Here is a 23,222-nt window from a genome sequence, read left to right as displayed (position 1 = left end):
AATAAGAAAAAATGTTAAAAGAAAAAAAAGGCAAACATTTTTGGAGGTAAAGAAAATCACCCCAAAAATAAAAAAAAATCAGTGCCAAAAAAAACCCAAAAAAGACTTTTTTTCCTATGGCGGTCCGGGCTAAGCCCCTAATGTCCTCAAACCCTAGAAACCCCTGGTTTTAACTAACTGCACTTCATTCTTGCAAAAAGTTTTATAACTTCCTGTTTTAAGCCGACGTGCTATCTATATTTTGTCAAATAAAATGGAATATGTGGCAATTTCTCTTATTTGTGGACCTTAAACTAATAACTAAGGGGGGATCTGGACCCAGTGTCTGGACCAGTTGGGAACCACTGATTTATTTACTTACTTCTGCAGCTGACGGAGCCTTTGCTGAAGCTCCAAGGTGGCGAAGGGCAGGGAGATATCCGAGGCCAGGCTTGGCGTGGACTCCTTGTGAGGCAGGTATTTCTGGGAGCTCGACATGCCGGTGCTCAGGTTGGAGAGACTGCGCAGAGGGCTTGCCGAATACGGCTCGCCGTCCCTCTGCTGGAGCGTGAGGGTGGAGGCGTCTATAGGAGGAGGAGGCGTAGGCGGAGGCAGCGGCGAGTCTGAAACCGATCGTCTCTGGATGGGGGCTGGGGTCGGCTGCGGCACACTGGACTTCCTGACCTGGACGGAGGACGGCTGGTCTGAGGAGACCTGCTTCTCAAGAGACAGGATCTACAGAGAGACAGAAGGACGTCACCGAAAATAATGAGAAATACAGCACAAGTCCCTGCAGGTCACATGAGACTCAACGTAATACAACCCAACTTTACTCTCCTAAATTTTTTAGTTATAAAAAGGGATTAAGAACACAGATGGACCTGGCCTTAAAACTCTGCACTGCACTGGACTTTAAAAACTGAGCAATGAGAGTGACTTACCCTTTCTTGTAAAAAGCTCTTAAAACTGCTGATAGTGCTGAAAAATGTCAGGTATTTTTCAGGGTGTTAGTACAGCCAAATCTGTCGTTATCTATCTATATATCGCTCTATCTTGTGGTTCCAGAAAGGTCAATAAGCCTGTGAGCCAATTTCCCTCCCAGGATATCCATTATGAATCTTGATATGTTGGTTGTGATTCAATACAGGAAAGCTATTTCAGTGCAAGTCAATATTTTGAAATGGCTGCTTTCATTTTATTATTTGATCAGCTGTGATGATGTAATACAAGAGAATTTGTTTTGTTTCAGTGTTGTGAAGGGCAATAGGATTTTCAAGCAGTAACTGAATTAACTGCAGTCTGGAACAGAAAGTAAATAATAGCTAATATGTATCTTGTATCTTCAAGATGTAGTTTTTAGTAACTCTCTCTTCATTATGAAGTCAGTCCAGCAATATGCACAAAATGTACAGAAATTAAAGGAACATTGTGACATTGTATTTGGCAATACAGAAAAAAGTTATAATTGCGAAGATTATTTCTTACTGGAACCAAAGCTTTTACTGTTGGGCTGACATCCAGAGAGACATAATTAGTGCAAAACTGAATGAGGATTTATAGACCTCAGCTTACTTTGCACCAAAAAGTGTATCGCACTCGAATGGGAAATGATTCATAGACTGAGCGCTACTCAATGGATAAAATGGATGATATCAAGCCTTCCATTAGAACGAATAATTTACATTTCAAAGACTGAACAGCTTATATTTAAGAGTAAATTAAGGCTTTTCATTTATTACGTTAGGGATTTAGATTTAAATACTCCGTGTGTAACATTTAGGGGGATTTACTGGTATATCAAGCAGTGAGATTTGCACATTGGAACTCATTTACTGATTAATTGGCGCTGGTTATTTATATTATTGCGGTGTATTTATTATGAATACAGCCAATCTGATGCTGGTTTGTTTATGTTTTTCGCAAATCACAATCTATAAATGCAACTGTAGCCAGTATTTTTATCTCACTATCACCATCCTCGTTCATATTTTAAAAAGCTACAAATTATAATTAGCCACAAAATCAGCCTGAAAAGCTGGAAATCAAAATGGAAGTACACAGAGTTGTTGCATAGAGATGGTAATCCTTCTCATCTTGTGGTACTGGTGTGAACAGGCAGGTTTTTATAACATTGCAGAGTGGCGCATTGCAAGTAGTTGCATGTTTCCACTTGTCTCGTTGCATCTTTGATCTGAACTGGGCTTAAGATAACGATAACATGACAATTCTTATTTTGAGGTGCATGCTGCATGCTAAATATAGTATACTTATGATATTACGTTCCATTTCTGACAATATTTCCCCCTAAATCCTACACACTGGACCTTTAACAGATGATCAAGTGAATGACTAATTTCTGTGGGCACTGCAGTTTCTGAGCTTGTAGAATTTGTATTTTTTCCTCTAAATACTTGTTATATACTATATACACATTAACAGGAGTTCTTAGTTTCTTTGTTTTGTGTCAATGCAGCAATTTTATGTTGTGTTTTATTATGTTTCTGAAAGTATTTCTTGGTTATGAGCTAGAAAAGAGACCTTGATTCTTCCTTCCACTGTCTAAAATCATAGATTCATTCTTCAAGTGTTAAACCTTGACAGCTTGGTGTAGCAACTGTTACTAAGAGCAGCGGGCTAAAGGTCAAATTAGATTTGAGCCGAGATTACAGGCTGTTAGAAATTCAATTAATAATTTCAGTTTATTGCTGACACTGCAACACCTGCGTTGCCGCAACATTAGTTCAGCTGTACTGCGCCACTAAATACACGGCCGTTTACTACTCATTCTGTTTGAATCAGCAGATCTTGAACATGTGTTTCCTCGGCCTGATGACTCTTCCATAGCTAATGCATACAGGACAGTGAAAGTGAAGCAGTCCGTCTTTACCCGCAGGGCCATCTTGAGTTTGATGGTGGAGCTGGGACCGGAGTTCCTGAGAGGAAAGCACTGAGTCAGCGTCATGTCCTCCTCCTCCAACAGGCTGCTCAAAGGCACCGTCAAATTACCCAGGGTGCATTTGTTCTTGTCATCTTTTACCTGTGCATTAAGAAAAGGAGACAATCTGCTTCAAAGGGACAGCTCACCCCGCATCAAAATATTTTTCCTTTCACCTGTAGTTTTATTTAGCAGTCTAGAGTGTTTTGGTGTGAGTTGCAGAGTGTTGGAGAAATCGGCCGTAGAGATGTCTGCCTTTTCTCCAACATAATAGATCTTAGATGGCACTCGGCTTATGGTGCATAAAGCACAATAACATAAAAACTAACTTTTATGAAAACTCAATAACAATGTCTCTTTCCAGTGAGCAGTTGCATGTTGGAACTAGGGCTCGTCAGACTCGTTTTTGAAGCACCACAAGCTGAGTGCCATCTAGTTCCTTCTAGAGGACAGACATCTCGACAGCTGATACAGCAACTCACACAAAGAAAACCTTGACTAATAAATAGCACTACCGGTAAAGAGAAAAATATGTGTTTCTGATTTGGGGTTAAACTGTTCCTTTAAGACACGACAGCTACTTCCATCATGCATGATCTTATGAAATTTTTAAACGAGTGCAGCCTTACCTCCAGCTCGAGCTCCTGCCTCCGGGGATTGTGGACAAAGAACGAGAAACAATCTTCCCACAGCGGCTCCTTGCTCTTGTGCCGGATCTTTACGGGCAGACAGGGAGTCATTTGTTAGTTGTTAATAATGAGACACGTGAGAGCAACTAATTAGGAACAGAATTCATCTGGAGTCATCTGTCAATATAACCTTCAGTCATTAGAACCTGGCTGTATTTAAAACTTGGATGCAGAATCAAAATATCACACACTAATACCATCAGCATGATACCTTTAACTGAATATTATATATATATGTTTCTATCAAAGGTTTTCGTTATTTTTTTGTATATTAACAATGTACTTCTTTTCTAGTATACTTTTTTCTCCTTAATACAATAATGTTGTTTAAAATTCATAATTACCTCTGTGGACTTTCATAAGGCATTAATTTTCAGTTTCCCCGCAAGATTTGTTTCCATGAATAAAGAATTAAGACAGTATTAGGCTGTTGCCTCTGTACTTAAGCAAATTGGATATTAAATGGAACAGTGAGTATGAGGTTAAAGTGTTTTTCAGCTCTAAGGGTGTCTGAAGATGTCCACTTTCATATTGTGTGAACAGTGTAGGACTCAAGCCAGTTTCTTGCGTACACAGTCTCCTAATTTTAGGACCATACAGCAAGACAACAATCCTAAACATAGTATACTGAACTGAAATTGAAGCATTAGTGCAAAAGAAAACTGCTTCAGAAATTGTCTGGTTCTTCACTAGAAATGTGACAAACAACAACTCCCAATCTAATCACAGAACTTAATATTATGGAATTATGGATTATGAGTTTAAATTTGCAAAAAAAAAATAGTAAAGCTTATGAGTTGAATATAAAAGATCCTGTCTTTGTACTGTATTCAACTGAATATAAGTCAAAAAGATTTGGAAATAAATGTATTCGTGCAAGCGCTCTTACTTTTTTTAAATTAGAGTTGCACAGATTAGTATATTTGCTACTAAATGGCACATAAAGTGTCCACAAACAAGAACAAAAAGTTTAAGTTAAGCAGAATGAAGTATGAGGTGCAGCAAACCAAAAATGTAATGTCTTAATATGAGGACGCAGGGACGTAGGAGGATAAAAAACTAAAACTGATGGCCACAACATAAATCTATAGGATCATAATATTGCACAAGACTCCTGTGTTTATCTGTTCAGGGACCTAAAAAATGATGACTTTACTGAAGCTCTTTTAAACTTGCTAGATTATTTTCTGTCACCCAAACAACAAGAGCAAACATTTCTATTTGATTCAGCTGGTGTCAATGTAAACACCCTCAAATTTAAGTACCTATCTCATAACTCAGCTTCAAAAGGAATCTAACATAACAAATGTCCATAAACCTATTACATGCTTGCAGTGAAACTTCATTATCAACAATAACAGGATCCATTTAAGTGGTTCTTCCTTCTGAATAATTTCCCTTTTGAACTCTACACAGAAATTTCCCATGAGGTATAGCTGGTAAACGCACTAAATGTCAGTGTGGAAGCTCTTTAGGTGACTCTTAATGGTATTTTGAAGGTTATGAACCTCATTTTATTTCTTCGTGCAACAATTTTCAGTTCATCTCTCTTTTAGTACCACAGTCAGAGGCACACATTTTGTACTAGAAAGCTTCAAGTAGAGATTTTTAAAGAATGAGATGTGCTGGTTGTTCAATAGGTCTTTGTGTAAGAATTTGAAATATATTCTGTGAATTTAACTGATGCTTTCAATCTTCCACAATCCACATGCTTACTTAATATGGGAAGGTTGCAAACAAAATCACCTTCAGACGTTAAGTTTTTCCTCTTGTAATAAAGGAAAAGGACAAAATCTGAAAGTATAATGACACTAATGGATATGACTCACCTTACTTTCAAGTGTTTTGTGTCCGACAGTCAGCTGGACATAAGGACTGGGTTCGCTGCTACTCTTCTTCCCAGACTAATAAAGAATCAGAAAGAGGGGTGTTAGCTGATTTTCCTCACCTTGACACATAATGTATACATGTCAGAAACAGACAACAAAATTACACCCAAATATTAGCTCCTCAAGACTCTGTATCAAGCACACAATTGTGAAAGAGTCTGGAGTTCAAAAGGGAAGGATCATTACCATACGGTTTGACAAGCAGGGCTGCAGGCAGGGAGGCTACCGAGGAGACTGCAAGGCTTCGTCTCCTCTGCTTTCTAATTTTAGCATGCTGGGTTTTGACAGCTAAGTATTATTCAGTACTCCTTGCAGAATAATAATACCCCACATATCTAACAGCCGGGGGGGAGTCTCATCTTACTCGTTAACCCGTCTTTTCTCTCAGGAATGGTGCTCAAATTTGACATCGATTTCTCACCAGCATTAGAATTAAGCCCCTGCGATTAACACAATCCGACTCTTTGATATGCTACAACTTGAACTGAGGCACTTGGCCCAAAAAACCTTCTGTTTGTACTAAATTTGCCCAAAAATATCATGTTCCTTGGTATTGTAATGTAATTCTACAACTGCGACTTCTGTCTACAGTGTATAAACCATTGCACACGTCTGTTTGGGAAGGGGAATCCCTGTGCTTCTTTAGTTTTTTTTCCCTTTTTTTCTCCCTGTTAAGGTTTTCTCAATGGAATTTACCTCATCTGAATCCAAGGTATACAGATAGACCATGTTGTATGTGGTTCAGACTGTAAAGCCCTCAAAGACAAATCTGGGAATTCACAGTTTTACAAAACACTTAGCTATTCATGTATTTCCAGTGAGCTGACCAATAAATCTACCTTGTAAATCTCTATTCTGATATCAAGTGATGCTAAAGGACCCACAAGAAGAATGTGGCTAGGAAAAGTACCCTTCAGTAATAAAACAGCATTCCAGTATAGACACAACAAAGGAAATAAAAGAAAGTTGTAATTTTTTTTTTATAAAAAATTGTCAACAGGGTCATATCAACTCATGAAGAAATGCAACAAAGAATTGCAGAGGCTCAGTCTGTCACCTCATTATCTGCCAGCCCAGCCAGGTAGCAGCCATCAGGAAAGTAAAACTAATGGGAGCAAACAAGAAGTATATGTACTCCAGCTGCCCTTTAATGCACAATGAAACTAACACACAATGCTGGAGTGAGTTTCACCATTGACTGATGTTGCACTGTGGGAGTGCCACCGCATGATGGGCTTTGAAACTTCCTGGAAATATTAAAGAACTGACAATGCAGCCACTGATTTTTAAGAAATGCGGAAATGCTGCCTCACGTGCATGACCTCCTGTTTCATACCATTAGTTTCAACATGAGGTGGACACGATCAGTTTCTTGATTAGCTAACATAGGCTGGGTTGTTCTGCAGGTTTGCTGCTCGTAAACTTTGACCCAGTTCACTCCCAATGCAAGAAAAATTAGCACATGTAGGGACGGTCGGATAGGAATGAAAATGTATTTTTAAGTATTTAAGTATTTAAACTTTTGAACTCTGAGCAAACTTGTTCAATTTCTTTTGAAAACATGGGAAAAACAGTCAAGGGCAACTTGGTAAGAAATGCTGAACAAATTCCAAGAAATTTGTAGATTTAGAAAATTATTCTAAAAGCTAGGGGACAATGTTTCTTTGGTGTTTTTTCTTTTTTTTCGTTGTTGCTAATTTTCAGATAATTTTTTTGTACTTTTTACTAAATTCTTGCTAATTTTGGGGTCATTTCCTCTGAAGCTGCTCATTGCCTTCTTCCCCTGTTTTTAAAGGAAATCAAGCCAATTTGCTCAAGTTTCAAAGACTATGACTGCTGCAAGAGATGCCACAGTTTCAGTCAACCGTAAAGATTGAGGACAGATTGAGAACAATGGATTGAAATAGTTAAGTGCAATAATAGACTTGTGCATGCAAGATCACAGGAGATAGCAAAGGTGGAAAATCACTATCAATCCAAATAATAAGAAAGGAGAGCACAGGACAAGAAAGATACAAAAATATACAATGCAATCGTCCATCTTCATGCACAATTTTTGAAAAAGGACGAATCAATCTGCTTCCTTGACAATCATCACAATCACATGACGGTGGATGGTGCACTTGAGGTTACAGACGCAGAACACAGATGAGGGTGTGATCTTTATGTGCAATCCATTTTTCCCACATTACCTTCAGGGCCTTAAAGACTGAGACTTGCTTCAACCCGTCATAGGTGAAATCTGACAGGTTGCTCTTTAAGCCACAAGGAGATTTGGGGGAGAAAATCACACCCACAGTTAGTAGGACAAAGGTGGTTGGGTATGGTTAAGAGGCATGAGGAAAAAAAAAACAGAAAAACATGTTGGAATATGTGCCCGAAACATGAGTGATACAGGTGATTAATAAAAAGTTGATACTGTTGATACTGCAGGGAGCTGACAATGGAAACTCGGGTCAGAATAATGAGGAAGTTTCCTACAAGGAAGATTTGGAGCTGTTTCTTTGAGACAATGTGTGCCTTTTCTAACAAGCTCACTGTATCTGTGCATCTAGTCATTAATTGGCTCACTAAGGCAGACGGAGATTGTTATGAGCTCTGCTACCAAGCTCTTTGTGCTGAAGATATTTTATATTTCAGCCTTGAAATGAGCACCTGATTTAGCTGAATAAGAATCCGACTAACAAGCAGGCAAAGCTAAGGCCTCTGTTTTGAAGTATCTGTTTTATGTTAATGGTGACCGGGCACATGGGGTAACTTTCATCAGACGTTACAATAAAACCGTGCAACTGACACATGCTTTAAGATGCAGGTTTTTTAAAGATTCCTGTTACTGTTCAACCCACGTCATCGCACACCACCAATGCTGTCAGGATGCAGACGTATTGAGGGACTCACAAATATTGTTCTATACTCTGAAGTATTGCTCTCACAAAAGACTAGACCAGATGCCCTCCTCTCACTTAAGTTCCCACAGCCTAAGCTGCCTGTGAAGACACTCTTGGGTGAAAAAGAAAGAAAGAAGAAAAAGGTGGAGTTATGAGGATCAAGATGGCTAAAAAAAAATAATTAAAAAAAGAAGTTATTTTTGTGATCGATGTCTTTTTTTCTTAAAGGGAGGTTTTACCACATTTGGTGCAATAAAAGCTTTTAAATCTTTTTTACATAAATTGAATAAATGTACAAGGGTCCTGAGAAGTAAAGGTTTTAGATGTTGAAGGTTCTCATTTGATAAGTGTTAAAGACATTACAAGGAATTCCTGAGCTGTAGTGACTGGTTCATAAAACTTGTTAAAAAACATATTGACCCATTTAGAGCTGGAGGACACATCCATAATAACCATCTGCTGCTTTCAGGGGTCTGTAGCAGCTGAGATAATGAGGAAAGGTTCACCTGAAGGTCACAGTGCAGCGAAAACCAATGTAGAAAGCAAAGCATTCAACGTTATGGTAAAAGGAAAGTGTAACATTCCTGCACACTGACCAATAATCCCTTTTTAAACAAGTGTGCGACACTGGTATTTCTTACTAAACTGGTTCAGACTATTGCTAAATGTGATGTGTGTGATGTGTGTGTGTGTGTGTGTGCGTGTGTGTGATTGTTTGTGTTCTGGGTGGGGAACAAGAAGCTTGCATAAGCCTGATGCTATATTTTACCACAAGCTATAGCATCACAACAATAGCGCTGCCAGCAGCATCATAATAAAGTGATCATTGCAGTTTCTTACAGGAAGGTTCTTTGCTGAGTCCAGAAAGATCACAAGCAGTGCTGATGATAGACCGTCGTTGGCCAGGCTTCTGTCTGCACGCACACTTCGCAGCACCTGATTGGACAGAAGAGGCAGAAGTGGCAGTAACACCAGAGACAGATTTGCTCTGTTAAAGGAAAACTTCACCCCACAAATGACCATTTGTATATCATGTACTCACCCTGTGTTACATTTAATTGTGAAGAAAACATTTCTCTTGCATGCCTCCACAGTGAAGAAGGATCCAAAAACAGAAAATTCTTGATGAATTGAAGTCACAGCGTTTAACAACAGCAAAACTAAATCAAATCATCGGTTAACAAACTGTCACACAACTCATGCATTATAGTCCAAGTTTTAATTATCCGGTCATGCAGTCACTTCCCAAACAGACGGCACCACCTGTCTGAAAACTGAATGGAGAATAAGATTTCAACTCTCTTAAAAGCAAGACTCCATTGACAAAAAGAGTAATTTTACTCCGCTGTGCATGGGAGCTGCTGTTCTACTACTGCCTTGTGTTATTGTGTAACTTTGGTGTTTTAAAGCAGTGGTTCCCAACTGGTCCAGCAACAGTGTCCAAATTTTTCCTTAGTCATAAGTTCAAGGTCCACACATTATGAGTTATCACATATTTGATATTATTTCACAAAATGTAAAGAACACAATGGCTTACACACAGAAATAATAGATATTTGCAAGAATAAACAGTAAAAGCTCTGTACCAGAAATTCACTGTATTTCAAAATAGAGTGTGTTTTCTACCCACACACATACACAAGCCACCTGCAGTCCAGTCCTAATAGACTCACTTTTGGACTGTGACCCACCAGTCACAAAATGAAACAAAAAAACTACAAATTGAGGCAGTGGTAGATCAGCAGTTCCCATGTTCAGCAAGGTAAAATTACCATTTTTGTCAGTGTAGTCTGACTTTAAAGATATAAATAAGTTTCATTTTTAGTTTAGTACCCTTTCAGAAAGGGCTCTCTTTTTGGAAAGTACTGAGCATACGACTGGATGACTGAGACTTAGGTTACACTGCACGAGTTATGTGACAGTTTATAAATTCATGTTTTGATACAGTTTTGCTGTGGTTGAACACGGTTGCCTTTACCTCCAATTCATAAAAAATTTCTCTCCGTTTTTGGATTCCTCTTTCACCGTGGAGGCATGCGAGAAAAACTAAGTTTTCTTCTAAACTAATACCATTTGGGTGGTGAAGTATTCCCTCGAAGCAAGAAAGTTTGTCTTTTTTGTGTTGTACCTGGTCCAACTTCTCAGGAGTGGAGAGCAGAGAAAGCCACTCCAGTTTTAAGTGAAGTTTCCCAGTAGGGGCTTCTTCCAGATTGAACCACTGCAACAGTGTTAAGAAACATCACATCATTGATTTATCAAGGGGACCAAACTATTGATTTTTGAAGTGGCTGGCTAAAAATTATCTTAAAAACCTGGCAAAATGTCAAACTATTCCTTTAGGATTAATAATATATTAACTCAAAATCCTAATTAAACGAGTGCTATAATTTTGCCATAGAAATGGTTTTACCTCATCAACCTTCTGTTCTTTGTGCAGCTCAGTCATATCGATCATCAGGCTGTGAATAATGACGAATAATTACTCAGACTGGGAACAGTGAACAGAGAGATCACACCTATTAATCTAAACAGAGGGGGTCCAGATATCGACCGGCTGCTTTGTGTTGTCAGCAAGGGGTATAGGGTTACATCCTTGGGGCAAAATCAATTGACTTTGCCCTTGGGCTCAGAACTGTGGGATAACACCTTTTCTTTACTTTAACTGATGTCTAGTAGCACAGATACTTTCACCACACCTCCCCTCAGGCATCAACATCGTGTTAAGGACACAATTTGTAATGCCATGGCAGATCTTTAGCTTTCCTACAAAGCTTGTTGTTACAAATCAGTCACATTGAGGGGTGCAGAAGGGACGTTTTCTCATTTGAAGTCTGTTTGATAAGATCACAGCAGAAAATGAAAGAAACTCACCTTCCCAGGAAATCATCTTTGTCAGGATCCTCGTCAAACAGCTCAATCTCCAGGTGTTGACCCGAGTGCTCGTACACCAAAGCCTGATGAAGACCAGCACATATTGATGCTTGTTCAAGCAGTCACATTCAGTCAATAGACAGATTACTTTATTAATGGAGCACTGTGTACGATTTAGGGGGATTTAGTGGCATCTAACAGTGAGGATTGCATATTACAACCGGCTAAAACGTCTCCTGGTTACAGTTCCTTCAGTGTTTACTGTCCAGGAGGTTTTTATCTGAATTATCTGCAAATGTCTCTTCATCCCCAAAGCAAACGGACCCAGTCATTTAAACCAGTAAAACACTGAATTAAGCAGTTTCACATCACAAATCAGTTTTTCTCTGACACTTTTTGGCATGTCTCAGACAAGCTGCTAGCCAACCATCTCCTAATGTGCGCTCACATTTTTCCTCTGATAACTAAAGATGCCATTGTTCAGGAAGTTTTTACCAGGAGCCAAATTATCTGCAGTGGTTTCTTACTCTCCAAACAAACACGTAAAAACACTGAATAAAGCAGTTTCATGTTACAAATCAATGCTTCTCTGATGCTGTTTGGCATGTTGGAGACAGGCGGGCAGTCCAGCACCTGCTAAGGTGTGCTCACCAATTTTGTTGTTTTTTTTTAAGAATTTTTTCTTGGCATTTGCCTTTATTACACAGGACAGCTCAAGCAGGGAGAGAGAGGGGATAACATACAGCAAAGGGCCACAGTCAGAGTCAAACTCGTGGTCACTGCAACCTCTGTACATGGGGCACCTGCTCTACCACCAGGAGAGCTACAAGGCTGCCCAGGTGTGCTTACCAACTGTTTCTGATAACTTATGATTCAGGTGTTCAGGAGATTTTTATTGCAAGCCAAATTATCCGCAGAGGTCTCTTTCTCTCCAGAACAAACGGAGCCAGTGATTTAAACAACTTTTTTCAATGCTGCTCATCACAGAAGGGTGACGTGAAAACGCAATTGGCCCTATCTAGTGCCAGTGTTTACTTTGTCCATTCTGGGCTACTGTAGAAACATGGTGCTGCAACACGGCAATCTCCATGGATGAGGTCTCACTCATTATGTAGACATAAACAGCTCATTTGAATGTAACAAAAACACAACTATTCTTATTTTCAAATGATTATACACTTAAAAAAAACATACAATATACTCTGTGTCTGCCAATATATGTTCCTAAGACCTACACACTGGGCCTTAAATGCAGGTTGGGAGAATGCACTTGTTTTCATGGTTAACTCATATTGAACTGTCAGAAACATTCGTTACTCCAAGAAACATCCCTAACTTGTCACCTCGTAAACTTCGTTCCACTTGGGATGCAGGGTCTCCTTCACCGCCTTGCTCTGGAATAGCTGGTTGCCGATCTGCAAGACGCCGTACGGGTCCGACTTGCCTTTGATTAGCCCTCCCAGAAATGTATCCTTCCCTTCCAGATCCTGAGCCTCCAAGAAGTGAATCCTGAGGACTCCCTGTGGAGACAAGCAGAGCACAGCGTGAAGGAGGGCAACTCTGAAATAGCAGCCTCTGACACTTCGAGGCCACGATGGAGTCAGAGTTGATAGGATGTGATACTACCTACTGGGCATCCTGAGGCAGAGCGAGAGAGAAAGCTGTGGCTCATTACTAAGGTTAGGTAGATGCTTTCTATCATTTACATTTTATTTAATTCCCTACAGAAACTGTTTAAATTTCAGGTAAGGATTTTACCAATCTAGATGGTGGCATCTTATAATGATAATGTATGACATTTATGTCAATATCAGCATATTTATCTTTTAATGAATTTACTTTTGCTCACTTTTTTAACTTTAAACTTTACTTAAAACTTCCAACAAACTAGACTGTGTGTCTATATGTGAAGTGCTCATTCCACTGAGCCTGCAACTAATGATTATTTTAACAAATAATCATTTAGTCTATAAAACATAAAAAAAGTGGCAATCACTCATCCCAATTTCTCAGAGCCCAAAAAACAACTCCTTCCATTTGTTTCATTTGTCCAACCATCAGTCCAAAACCCAAACAATTTTCATTCATAATCATAAATGACAAAGAAGAGCAACTAATTCTTGAATTTAAAAAGCTAGAACCACCAAATGTTTGACACATTTGCTTTTAAAAACTGAAACAGATCTTTGATTATGAGAAGAATTGGTGACTAATTTCTTTTCAATCAACTAATCGATCATTCAACTACTAACTTTAGCTCTCTCTTATGTGGTTCCATATTAAAATTATATAATGCAGGATATTCCTAAAAACAATGCACAGATTTAGATAAAAGTAATTCCTGTGTGACAGTGTATTTATCTGCAGATACTCTGCCCTCTGTCTGCATTTTTTTTATTTCTACTGATTTTGCTGCGTTCAGGACGTTCCTGAAGCATGCAAGTAAATTTGGTACTGTATAAAAACGTAGCAGCCAGGTACCAGACCATTAGCAGCATGCATCAGAGGAAGCTTTGAAAGGGCACACAGAAACAATAGCCTAAATAACTTCAATATCACAAAATGATGTCTCCTCGATCAAGGATACTGCTTGCATTGAAATGAACTGAGGTGTTTATCTTGTTGCCATGGATACCAATGCCAGCAGGAAAGCCTTGACGTGCTTTTTTTTGCTGCCTTGGCTTTTTCACTCTGTTTTATGGCTGTGAGTTACCTTAAAAACTGATAACTATTTCTTTTATAACAGAAACAGAAGTAAACACAGATCCCATGAGATTAGACTATCAAGAACTACCAACTACAAACTCCCTCAAATGGCAGTGAGTTTATGAACTAACCCAAAGAGTCAGAAAATGCATATTGAACCACCTGTTTAATTGCATTTTTAAACTGCATGAGTACCTTTGGCATGGGAAAGCGTAGCTTGGCCAGTTCCACATCCCTGACCAGTGGGACAGTGATTCGGTTGGGTAGAACCAGATAGCTGTAGATAATGTCTTGAATAAGGTTGTCAGAGAAGCCACTGTAGGGACAGGGGAGGGGAGAGAAGAGAGGAAAGGGAGATAAACAGAATGAAGCAATGAATTATTTAATAGACAGTACGGTTGCCCTTGGGTTATAAATATTCTCCTTTAATCTCAGCTTAGTACAGTGCAATTCTGATTTACATGTGAGAAGATAGTAGGAAAATTGGAGTCACTTCAAGCATGTTGGTGCTGCTTGCCAACAACCCCCTGAATGTCTATCTGATCCACAAATGATTCAACACTTCATGACAACAACAATGACAGTGTGGACAGAGTATGGCATTACTGTCAGGCTTCCCTTTATTCATTTAGCTGCCGCGGCACAGCTGGAAAATTGCAATCACTGCTGGGAAAAAAATGGAATTATAGTGGGAATCCATCATGCGGTGCTATTGCTAAGTCTGTCTCTCGAAGAAAAACAGTTGTGATTATTTTGCAGCTGTCCGTATATCAGGATGTGGATATCCTCATCAAAGGTGTTCGTAAACTGAAAGTGATCTTGAAATTGTCTCTGGAGTGATTCCAGGACTCTGAAAACACAGCGGATAAATCTACAAAATGGGCGGCGGGAAGTGCTGCCATGTGAGATACAACAACATGGTCAGTTGACAAGTAGCCCAATAAATCGGACATTTACTAATACACAGGACCCGATGTGCCTTTCCCATGTGCTTTTTAGTTGTCCACCTGTGTAGCAACTTACAATAGCAAGGTGACAGCCTGTGGGTAATTGGTGTTATAAATTTGGGGAACGTCTGTCCTGGATGTCTTGTTGAATTAGCCCCAAGGCTGACAAGGGACTCAATTAAAGTTGCCAGTTTCAAAACCAAGAACATCCACTTGCACTGATTAGACCTCCTGTACTGCCTGTCAAAGTCGAAATGCAGTGGCTACATATTTGGTCAAAGCTGAATTAAAACGAGGATTTCAGTCTAGTGTCCAATGTATAATAGGTCAGCTTCCAATGACTTTTCCCACTCGCTGTTATCGTAGGGAACTGCCCACACTGCCTTCTTCATGAGTGGACAAGAAGACAATGAATAGACATGAGTTCAGACAGCCTGTATGTAAGTGGTATAAATTTAGTGAAATTATATCTAAGGTGTCTTGTTGAATAAGGTCAAGGGTGCTGACAAGGGACTCAATTAAAGTTGCCAGTTTCAAAACCAAGAACATCCACTTATGATTAGACCTCCTGTACTGCCCAACACAGTGAAACCCAGTAACTACTTATATAGTAAAACAGCTAAAACCATTATTTTATACAGTCTATGACTATAACAGAGTGTCACAGAGTCAATATATTTTGCAAAAAGTATCAAAACACGATATAGGTTTGATATATTTACATATATCAACTTGAAGGAACAGAAACTGTAAAAAGAATCACTAAAAGCAGTGCAGAAATGTATGATTATTAGCCTCACAACCTCTCAACAACACCAACTAATTTCCTCTCTGCTGGCAGCTTCAACAGCAGAGCATACATGAGCTGAACTTACACCAGCGAACACAGGCCAACTAAAGGCCAACTGATCTGAAAGCACCTCCTTCAGCAACATGGAGCCAAAGTCCATCAGCAACATTGAGCGATGTAAAACAGCTTTTCCCCAGGCATACATATACAAATACAGAATACACACGATGGAAACACTAACAAGCAATGAAAGTTTCAAAATGTCAAACCGCCCAGATGTCAGCAATTTATGCATAGCCAGCAGCTATTTGACATTTCAGAGGGTAGTTCTAAGTTTGCTGGAATTTATTGTAGGCGTTGTTAAAGATAATACAGTCAAAGTTTGAATCCCATACTTGGGGATTTACAGTGTATGTTTAATAAGTGCTTGCAGTTAATATCAACCTTGTAATTTATTGCTTTCATAACTTAATTGCAGTGGTAAAGTTGTAACCTGAGACAGGTGACAGTCATTTTTACAGACAAGTGACAATTACTGAGGCTGCTTCAGGACTGTCCTGCAAGTCAAGGATCCATAATACATTTGTTTTTCTTTTCCACTTGCCTGGTGTTTTTTAAACATATCAGTTTCAAACTCTATTCAAACATAATTTCAGCTAGATGGCATTCACAGGAGACAAGATTTTAAAAAACGTAGGTAATGTAAATAAAACTATGATGCGTGTTAGAGCTACATTAAGTCGACAGCTACAGATGTTAAAATTGTTGTTATGGTACATTTCGTGGAAGGTTATTCACTAAAGATGACTGTTACAATTTCTTTACACATTACAAATTTCCATGACCTTTCCAAAACTTTCAAATTTTTTCTGAAATTCCATTACTTTTCCAGGCATGGAACATAAGACTGTGAAATTCCATGACTTTTCCAAGTTTTTCATGACTGTGGGAACCCTAGAAACAGCACTGAAGCAGCACAAACACCATCCGCTCTGACAAAACCGCTAATGAAATAAACTAAATTAGGCTCTGTTTCTGTCTTGAGTCAAGAGAAACATTCATTTGATCAATCCTCAGCGCGTCATCCAATGGAACCACAGGCTGCAGCTCTTCTCCATGAGCCGATTAGAGACATTATGATTCTCCGGTGGGGGACTGATCAGAGATGGAGCTTTTCTCCGGCTGAGAGCTGAGGGCGTAAAGGGATTCCTGCTGCATCAGCGCTTATTGCTGCGTTTTTGTTGCTCCCCTGGCATAAACACTGGAACACCCCACGCACCTGCCTGTGTGTGTGTGTGTGTGTGTGTGTGTGTGTGCGCAGGCAAAGTAACAAAAGTGGGACCGTTTATTCATTTATTTGAGGACAAGAGTGCTGACTGCAGACATGAACATTCATTCTTTATTTGGTGTTGTGTTTAACTCTCTTGTGAGCTCCGTCAAAGCCCAATTTATATCATCCTTTGACAGACAGTAATGATTTTAACTTTGCTAGTGGTATGGCTCTGGAGATGGTAATGTAAGTCTGTTAATCCACCACTTTGGTTAAGACTGAAATACCTATCTAACAACTACTGGATGGATTTGCACAAAAGTTCACACTTCCAGGATGATATATTTAAATGACTTTGTGATTGTACTTTGCAGAAACTGTAATACATTTGGTTATCCTCTGATTTTTCATCCAGTGCAGTCAACAGATCAAAATTGTATTTGTCTAATACTTTTTTTATTAAACAAATAACTGCAAAACTAATAGCATTCTCTTCAACCTCAGCTGTAAGTTTTGTTTATGTGTCTGCAGCTCAGAAGGTAGAGTGGGTCGTCCACCAATCAGAATGTCAGCGGTTCAATCGCCAGCTCCTCCAGTCAAAGTCCGTAGGCAAGATACTGAACCTAAAATAGGTTTGGATTGATGTGTGATTGTGTAAACTGAGTAGCAGGTGGCACCTTGTATGGTAGCCTCAGCCACAAGTGAATGAATATGTGTGTGAGTGGGTGAATGTGATATGTGGTGTAAAAGCACTTTGAGTGGTCAGAAGACAAGAAAAGTGCGATACAAATGCAACTACATTTACCATTTAGTGCTATTTATTAAATATAAGCATACTATCGTGAAAACCCCTCCATGTTAGTGGATGGGACATGGGCCAAAATAAAAAACAATTTTTTCCCAAAGACAGTTTCAATCATTTAGGGAAGTTCTTGACACGCTCATGTTTGCTCAAGCGTTTCTTTTTATAAGTTTTGTTTTATTAGTTGTATGATGCTAAGAACAGGGGGTGTGATGTCATGATTGACAGCTGTGTGTGACAGTAACTCCAAATTAGTGGCTCTGCCCGTGATAAGTCAGATGGTCAATAGTCTATACTGCGAAGACTGCTATAGAACAGACCTGTATGATAACAACTACACACAGAACCCCAAGATGGCACCTATACAGTCACCTGGTGCATACGCCCAAAAAAATGTTTGAATCTGTGTTTACTACCGATATGTGGTTCACTAAATATGTGCAGAAGGGTTTCTCCTGCTAGCCCTGCCTGCAAGTTCCTGCTTGCCACACAGATTTTAGATTGTGATGATGTAAAAGATGTTTATATTGCTTTTCTCAGCTCACAAACAAATAAAGAACCTCCATGGATCAAAAATGCATAAAGCAAGAGACATAATATCGACTCTGTTTGCAGTTTAAGGTGTCCTGTCAACAGTTCTGACATCAAACATCTCTTTTATAGTGGTGGCCTAATGGGAAAATGCTTTTTGGGTAGCAGAGGACTGCAATTTGGTGAGTGGCCACTGAGCAAAACCGGAAGCAAGCCTGAGCTGCTTTCCTGAGGACTTGGCGGAGACTCTGGCTCCAAGACGCAACATGACGGCAGTGGTCGCAAGCGTGATATTTTTGCTTCATTTGTCATTTCACTTCACTTCATTTCATTGAGAAATGGAGACGCGTTGTTCATCTTCCCATGCAGTCTATGGCATGTCACCATGTTGGCATTGACATTTTGTTTATAGCAGTGTACCTGAGATCAACCTAACTGAACCGGCAGCATGTCTGCAGACTCTCAGTCCTGTTTTGATTTTAAAACCAGCTCCGCAGCGATGACACATCACAACATGTAAACAAGTGAGGCATTTGTTGCATAATGATAATAACAGGGTTTAACAGAGACACAGTGGGAGAGCCTTCGTGTAGGCAGCTGATGCTGTCTGTCTGTCTGCTGCTGCATTCAAGGAACTCTGTTGCTGCAGCTAAGATTTCACCATCTGGGCCTCTCCTACAGCAGCTAACCCCTCTTATCCTGCACGTGCTCCCCCTTCCTCCACAACCAACACACCCACACACACAGGCACATGTGCTCACAAACACTCATATATTACATTGCACAAGCTGCACAGATCCATTTCACCCCCACGGAGGACTCAACAGAAGAGCTGACGCAGACCGGCCGTGCTGCCTGTGCCAACATGTCTGACCACATAAGCAGCGTATATAACAAGCAGCTGTGATCCCAGAAAATCACATGGGGCATTAATTCATGCATGTTTCACTTTATTTGGGGTGTAAATAATATATGAACCACTCAAGACAGCAGTGAGTAATTGTGTTGGGCTGTTAGCATCTCTTAATCGACTCTCATTTACTCTCTGCTCAGCCCACACGACTGCCGGAGGGGAAAAGACACTTAATATAAGCAAGACAAAATAAGCAAAAATGAAGAAAACAGGCTACAAACAGCACAATTCCTCATCCGACCAGTTTTAACCCAATAAGATCATTAAACTCTTATCTTAATCTGGTTGCTCACAGGAATGTGTGCATTTGAATGAAATTCATGTCCTACAAATTTAAAGAAACACATCACACTCTCATGTTTGCTTGTAAAAAGATGAGGTCTGCTATATCAGCTCTGTCGGGTCAAGCTCTTAGTCACGACAGTAGCATGGACAAGGACACCCCAGGGCATCCAGTAAGAGAAAAAAAAACACCAACCAGTGAAGAGTCCAGTGAAAGGACCCCCTGTAATATGTATTTCAGTATCAGGGTCGTGGATGGATTACTGAACTGGGCACAGCCCCAGGGGCCCAAAGTGTCAGGGCACCCCCTGGCCTTCATCTTCAAAATGTCACTTAACGTAACACGTGCAGACCAAGAAGAGACTCAAAATGACCAAAAGAAGACAGAAAATGACCACAAAGAAACACAAAATGACCACAAAGAAACACAAAATAACCACAATAAGACACAAAACAAACATACAGAGACTCAAATAGCCAAAAAAACCCTCCAAAATTTAGGATCTTAAAAGACACTAAATTTCCCTAAAAGAGACACAATAAGACTACGAAGAGACACAATAACCCACAAAGAGACAACAAAGACCAAAAAGGCACAAAAAAACTACAAAAATGTGCAAAACAAGCACAAAGAGACACCAAACAACTGCAAAGAGATCCAAAGTAACAAATGAGAGAAAATGACCTCAAACAGACACAAAATGACTTCAAAGAGACACAAAAAGACCGTAAAGAGATAAAAAGGAACTGTAATGAGAGTGTTTGAAATGATTAAATATATATCTACATTGCCTTCAAAAACTCTCTGAAATCTCAACGTTCATTTAATTTTCTCTCACAAACACAAAGAACGATATTTCTTGACCAGCAAGGAAAGAAAGTTAAAGCTGACTTACTTGAGCCCAGGAATGTCAAGTATATTAGTGAGTCCAGTCCAGTTTATGTCCACGAGCTAAAAAGGGAAACAGAGCACACTGTTGAGCAGGCTGCAAGTGCAGAAAGTGTGAATGACTTTAAATTGATCCAAACACTTAACGTTATTGTTTCCTGGTCCCTGTGCTACATTTACCACTTGGCATCTTATTTTCTGGCCAACAAACTCTGTTGATTAATAACTGTGCAGACAAAGAGTCCGACACAAGTCACAGCAAAATAATATAAATCAAAAGTTCTGTGGGTAAGTTGCGATGGTTTTGGCCCACTTTAAAAACAAGGCACTATTTCACCTACTATACTCAAACAGAATTAATTACTTTGGAGAAATGTATGACTGATTCTGGCTGGTGCTTACCTTACTGCACACCAGTTTGGCAATGGAAGGTAAATGAAAAAATAACTTTCTATGGCCTTGTATATTTAGAGAGCTGTATGCAACATTCAGAGCACAGGAGGCTGAGCCGGCAGCGAGCAGCTAATGGTGCTATTAATTAATGGTGCAAAAGTGTCTCCATTGTCACTAAAATACTTTGCCAACAAAATGTTTTAAATCTTCTGTACAGAGTTTGACATGCTGCAGACTAGAATTGTAAAACTGTGAAATGTGTTTGTTATTTTACTTTTTAACATTACTTCCATTATATTTGTTTTCAATCTACCTCAGATTTGTGAAAGGTTGTGAAATGCTGTTTGGAAAATTATTGTCATGCACTGTCAAGAGATAATAGTTCAAACGACAATTAACTGCCTGGTTTCTTCAATTTTCACTCAGAAACAAAAAGTCAGCCTTTTAACTTATAAAAGGAAGAAAAAATGATCTGACTTTTTTTGGTAGATAATTATTGAAATCGACCAATATAAAAAATGTTGACATTGTTGTTGACAAATGATAACATTCGAGAATTATTTCCTATATCTGTGTTACGTGGGTTTTCCCACTGCCCCGCCAGTTTATGAGACTAGCAACGGTCTTGAGTCCATTCACTCCAATGGAAGAATTAAAAGTGAGCACAGATTATTTTGCTCCAAAGTCACTGAAGTAGATATTGGACTCATTTTTCAAAAGCCACATATCTCCTGAACATTTTGACACTAAAGTGGCATTTTTCAATCAGACAAACCAGGAGAAAATTAACTTTGTTCAAGAGCTGTCTCTATCTCAACAGCCAGCTCTCATGAGATCTGGCAACAACCTACATGACCTTGTACTCGGCTGATTTCAGAAAAGATAGAATCGAGCAGAAAAATGAAGCGCAAACATTAAAATCCAACAATCTAGTAATGTATTGTTTTGAATCTGGTTTCATCTATTCACACAACATTCACAACACTTCAAAATGAGGAGGGGGGAGAAAGGGACCGCTCCCACTCATGAGACAAAATGTGTATAGCATTTCATACCATTGGCGCAGCTTGTAATGTGTCATCTGTTGGCATAGAGCATCTTTGCTTACATGCACTATGCACGACAGGACGAGCTACCACAATATTGAACAGAGAAACTCAGATTACAAAATGCAAAGTGGGAGAATGACTTCATTCTCTGCTCAGGACAGCATTACTCCACTATATCTTTACAATATTAATGCTCTGAATATTGCACCAGCTCCTTCAAGCTCATTGTTTTTTCCCTTTTTGTTTTTTCCATCAAGGTTCGCTTTACCTTCTCAGTAAATAAATGGATGGTTTGTGCACAATTAGTCACAACAAGAAGGCAGAGTGCAGATCCTTAAATGGAAATGAATACAAAAACACCTTCCTACTAAAATATTAATGAAAGCAGAAGCAGCCTCTGGGGTCTTATTAGTTTTCAAAGTATAATGAGATCATGGACCGAATATGTTTCTATAGTAGAAAAAAAAACAGTATTCTAGAGTCAAAACTGACCAATTCACCAACCAATTTCCATTCACTTCCTGGATAAAACTGGAGGCAGGTGTGTCAGATTGGATGTGGCAAGAGAAAGTGGAAGAAAGTAAATCAAAGAGAGTGTGGACAGCGTCAGCTGAGACCTGAGATGCGGGCAGATCCTGCCTCTCAGTGTGCTTTGATCTGTTTCTGCCTCTGAGCCGAAGCAGCTTTCTTAATGAGGCTTTCCCACCCTACTTTTCAGCCCAAGGTGCTTACACTGCAGCAGATGCACTGACGGCGCTGGGGAGAGGGGAGCAATGCAGGGCTGTGAATGATGTGGTGGAGATGTCTGAGTGTCGTGGGAAAGTGATGTAGAGGGACACACCCGTGTCTGCAAATCACTTCTATGGACAAGTCAAAAGACTATATTTGGCTGGCAAGGATGTACTGAGAAAACAGCTCTGTCTCCCAACTACAAGCCAAGTGGTCAGCATCAAGTCAGATATAATTGGTCACAAAATCAATTAGACAATCAAAAAAATAACAAAATTATTTTTTATCCTAAAAGAAACCCAGTATTTTTATATTCAAGTGTCTCAGTTTTGAAAAATCCCTGTGTTTCTCTCTTCATTAATCCTTTATTCTTCATTAATTAACTAAATTAGAAACTTTAAAGGAATAGTTTGATATTTTGGGAAATGCACTTGCTTGCATTCTTGCAGAGAATTAAATAAGAATATATGAAGCTACAGACAGAAGGCAGTTAGCTTAGATTAACATGAAGACTGGAAACAGGAGTAGGCAGCTAGCCTGACTCTGTCCAACGGTAAAAAAAAAAAAAAAAAATCTTATCAGCACATCTTAAGCTCACTAATTAAGAAAAGTAAGTGTCTCATTTGTTTAATCCATACAAAAGCCAATGTGATTAAAAACTTCCTGCAGT

The 23,222-nt window shown here is 39.3% G+C and overlaps 1 protein-coding gene across 1 annotated transcript in view; it reads right to left on the bottom strand.

Annotated features, from left to right (window-relative positions):
* esyt2b (extended synaptotagmin-like protein 2b) overlaps window positions 1-23,222 on the bottom strand; it is a 42,075-nt gene that overhangs the window by 3,155 nt on the left and 15,698 nt on the right. The window contains exons 7-17 of the mRNA XM_042510306.1: window positions 20,389-20,444; window positions 14,153-14,273; window positions 12,595-12,771; window positions 11,252-11,334; window positions 10,791-10,839; window positions 10,509-10,598; window positions 9,221-9,316; window positions 5,433-5,507; window positions 3,544-3,630; window positions 2,867-3,016; window positions 362-714 (exon numbers count right to left, since the gene is read on the bottom strand). Of these exons, the coding sequence (XP_042366240.1) occupies window positions 362-714; window positions 2,867-3,016; window positions 3,544-3,630; window positions 5,433-5,507; window positions 9,221-9,316; window positions 10,509-10,598; window positions 10,791-10,839; window positions 11,252-11,334; window positions 12,595-12,771; window positions 14,153-14,273; window positions 20,389-20,444 (1,337 nt within the window). The remainder of the gene's footprint in view (window positions 1-361; window positions 715-2,866; window positions 3,017-3,543; window positions 3,631-5,432; window positions 5,508-9,220; window positions 9,317-10,508; window positions 10,599-10,790; window positions 10,840-11,251; window positions 11,335-12,594; window positions 12,772-14,152; window positions 14,274-20,388; window positions 20,445-23,222) is intronic.

This window comes from Plectropomus leopardus, chromosome 21 (genome assembly GCF_008729295.1).
Source record: "Plectropomus leopardus isolate mb chromosome 21, YSFRI_Pleo_2.0, whole genome shotgun sequence".
Lineage (NCBI taxonomy): Eukaryota > Metazoa > Chordata > Actinopteri > Perciformes > Serranidae > Plectropomus > Plectropomus leopardus.
This window is presented reverse-complemented; position numbering and strand designations above follow the sequence as displayed.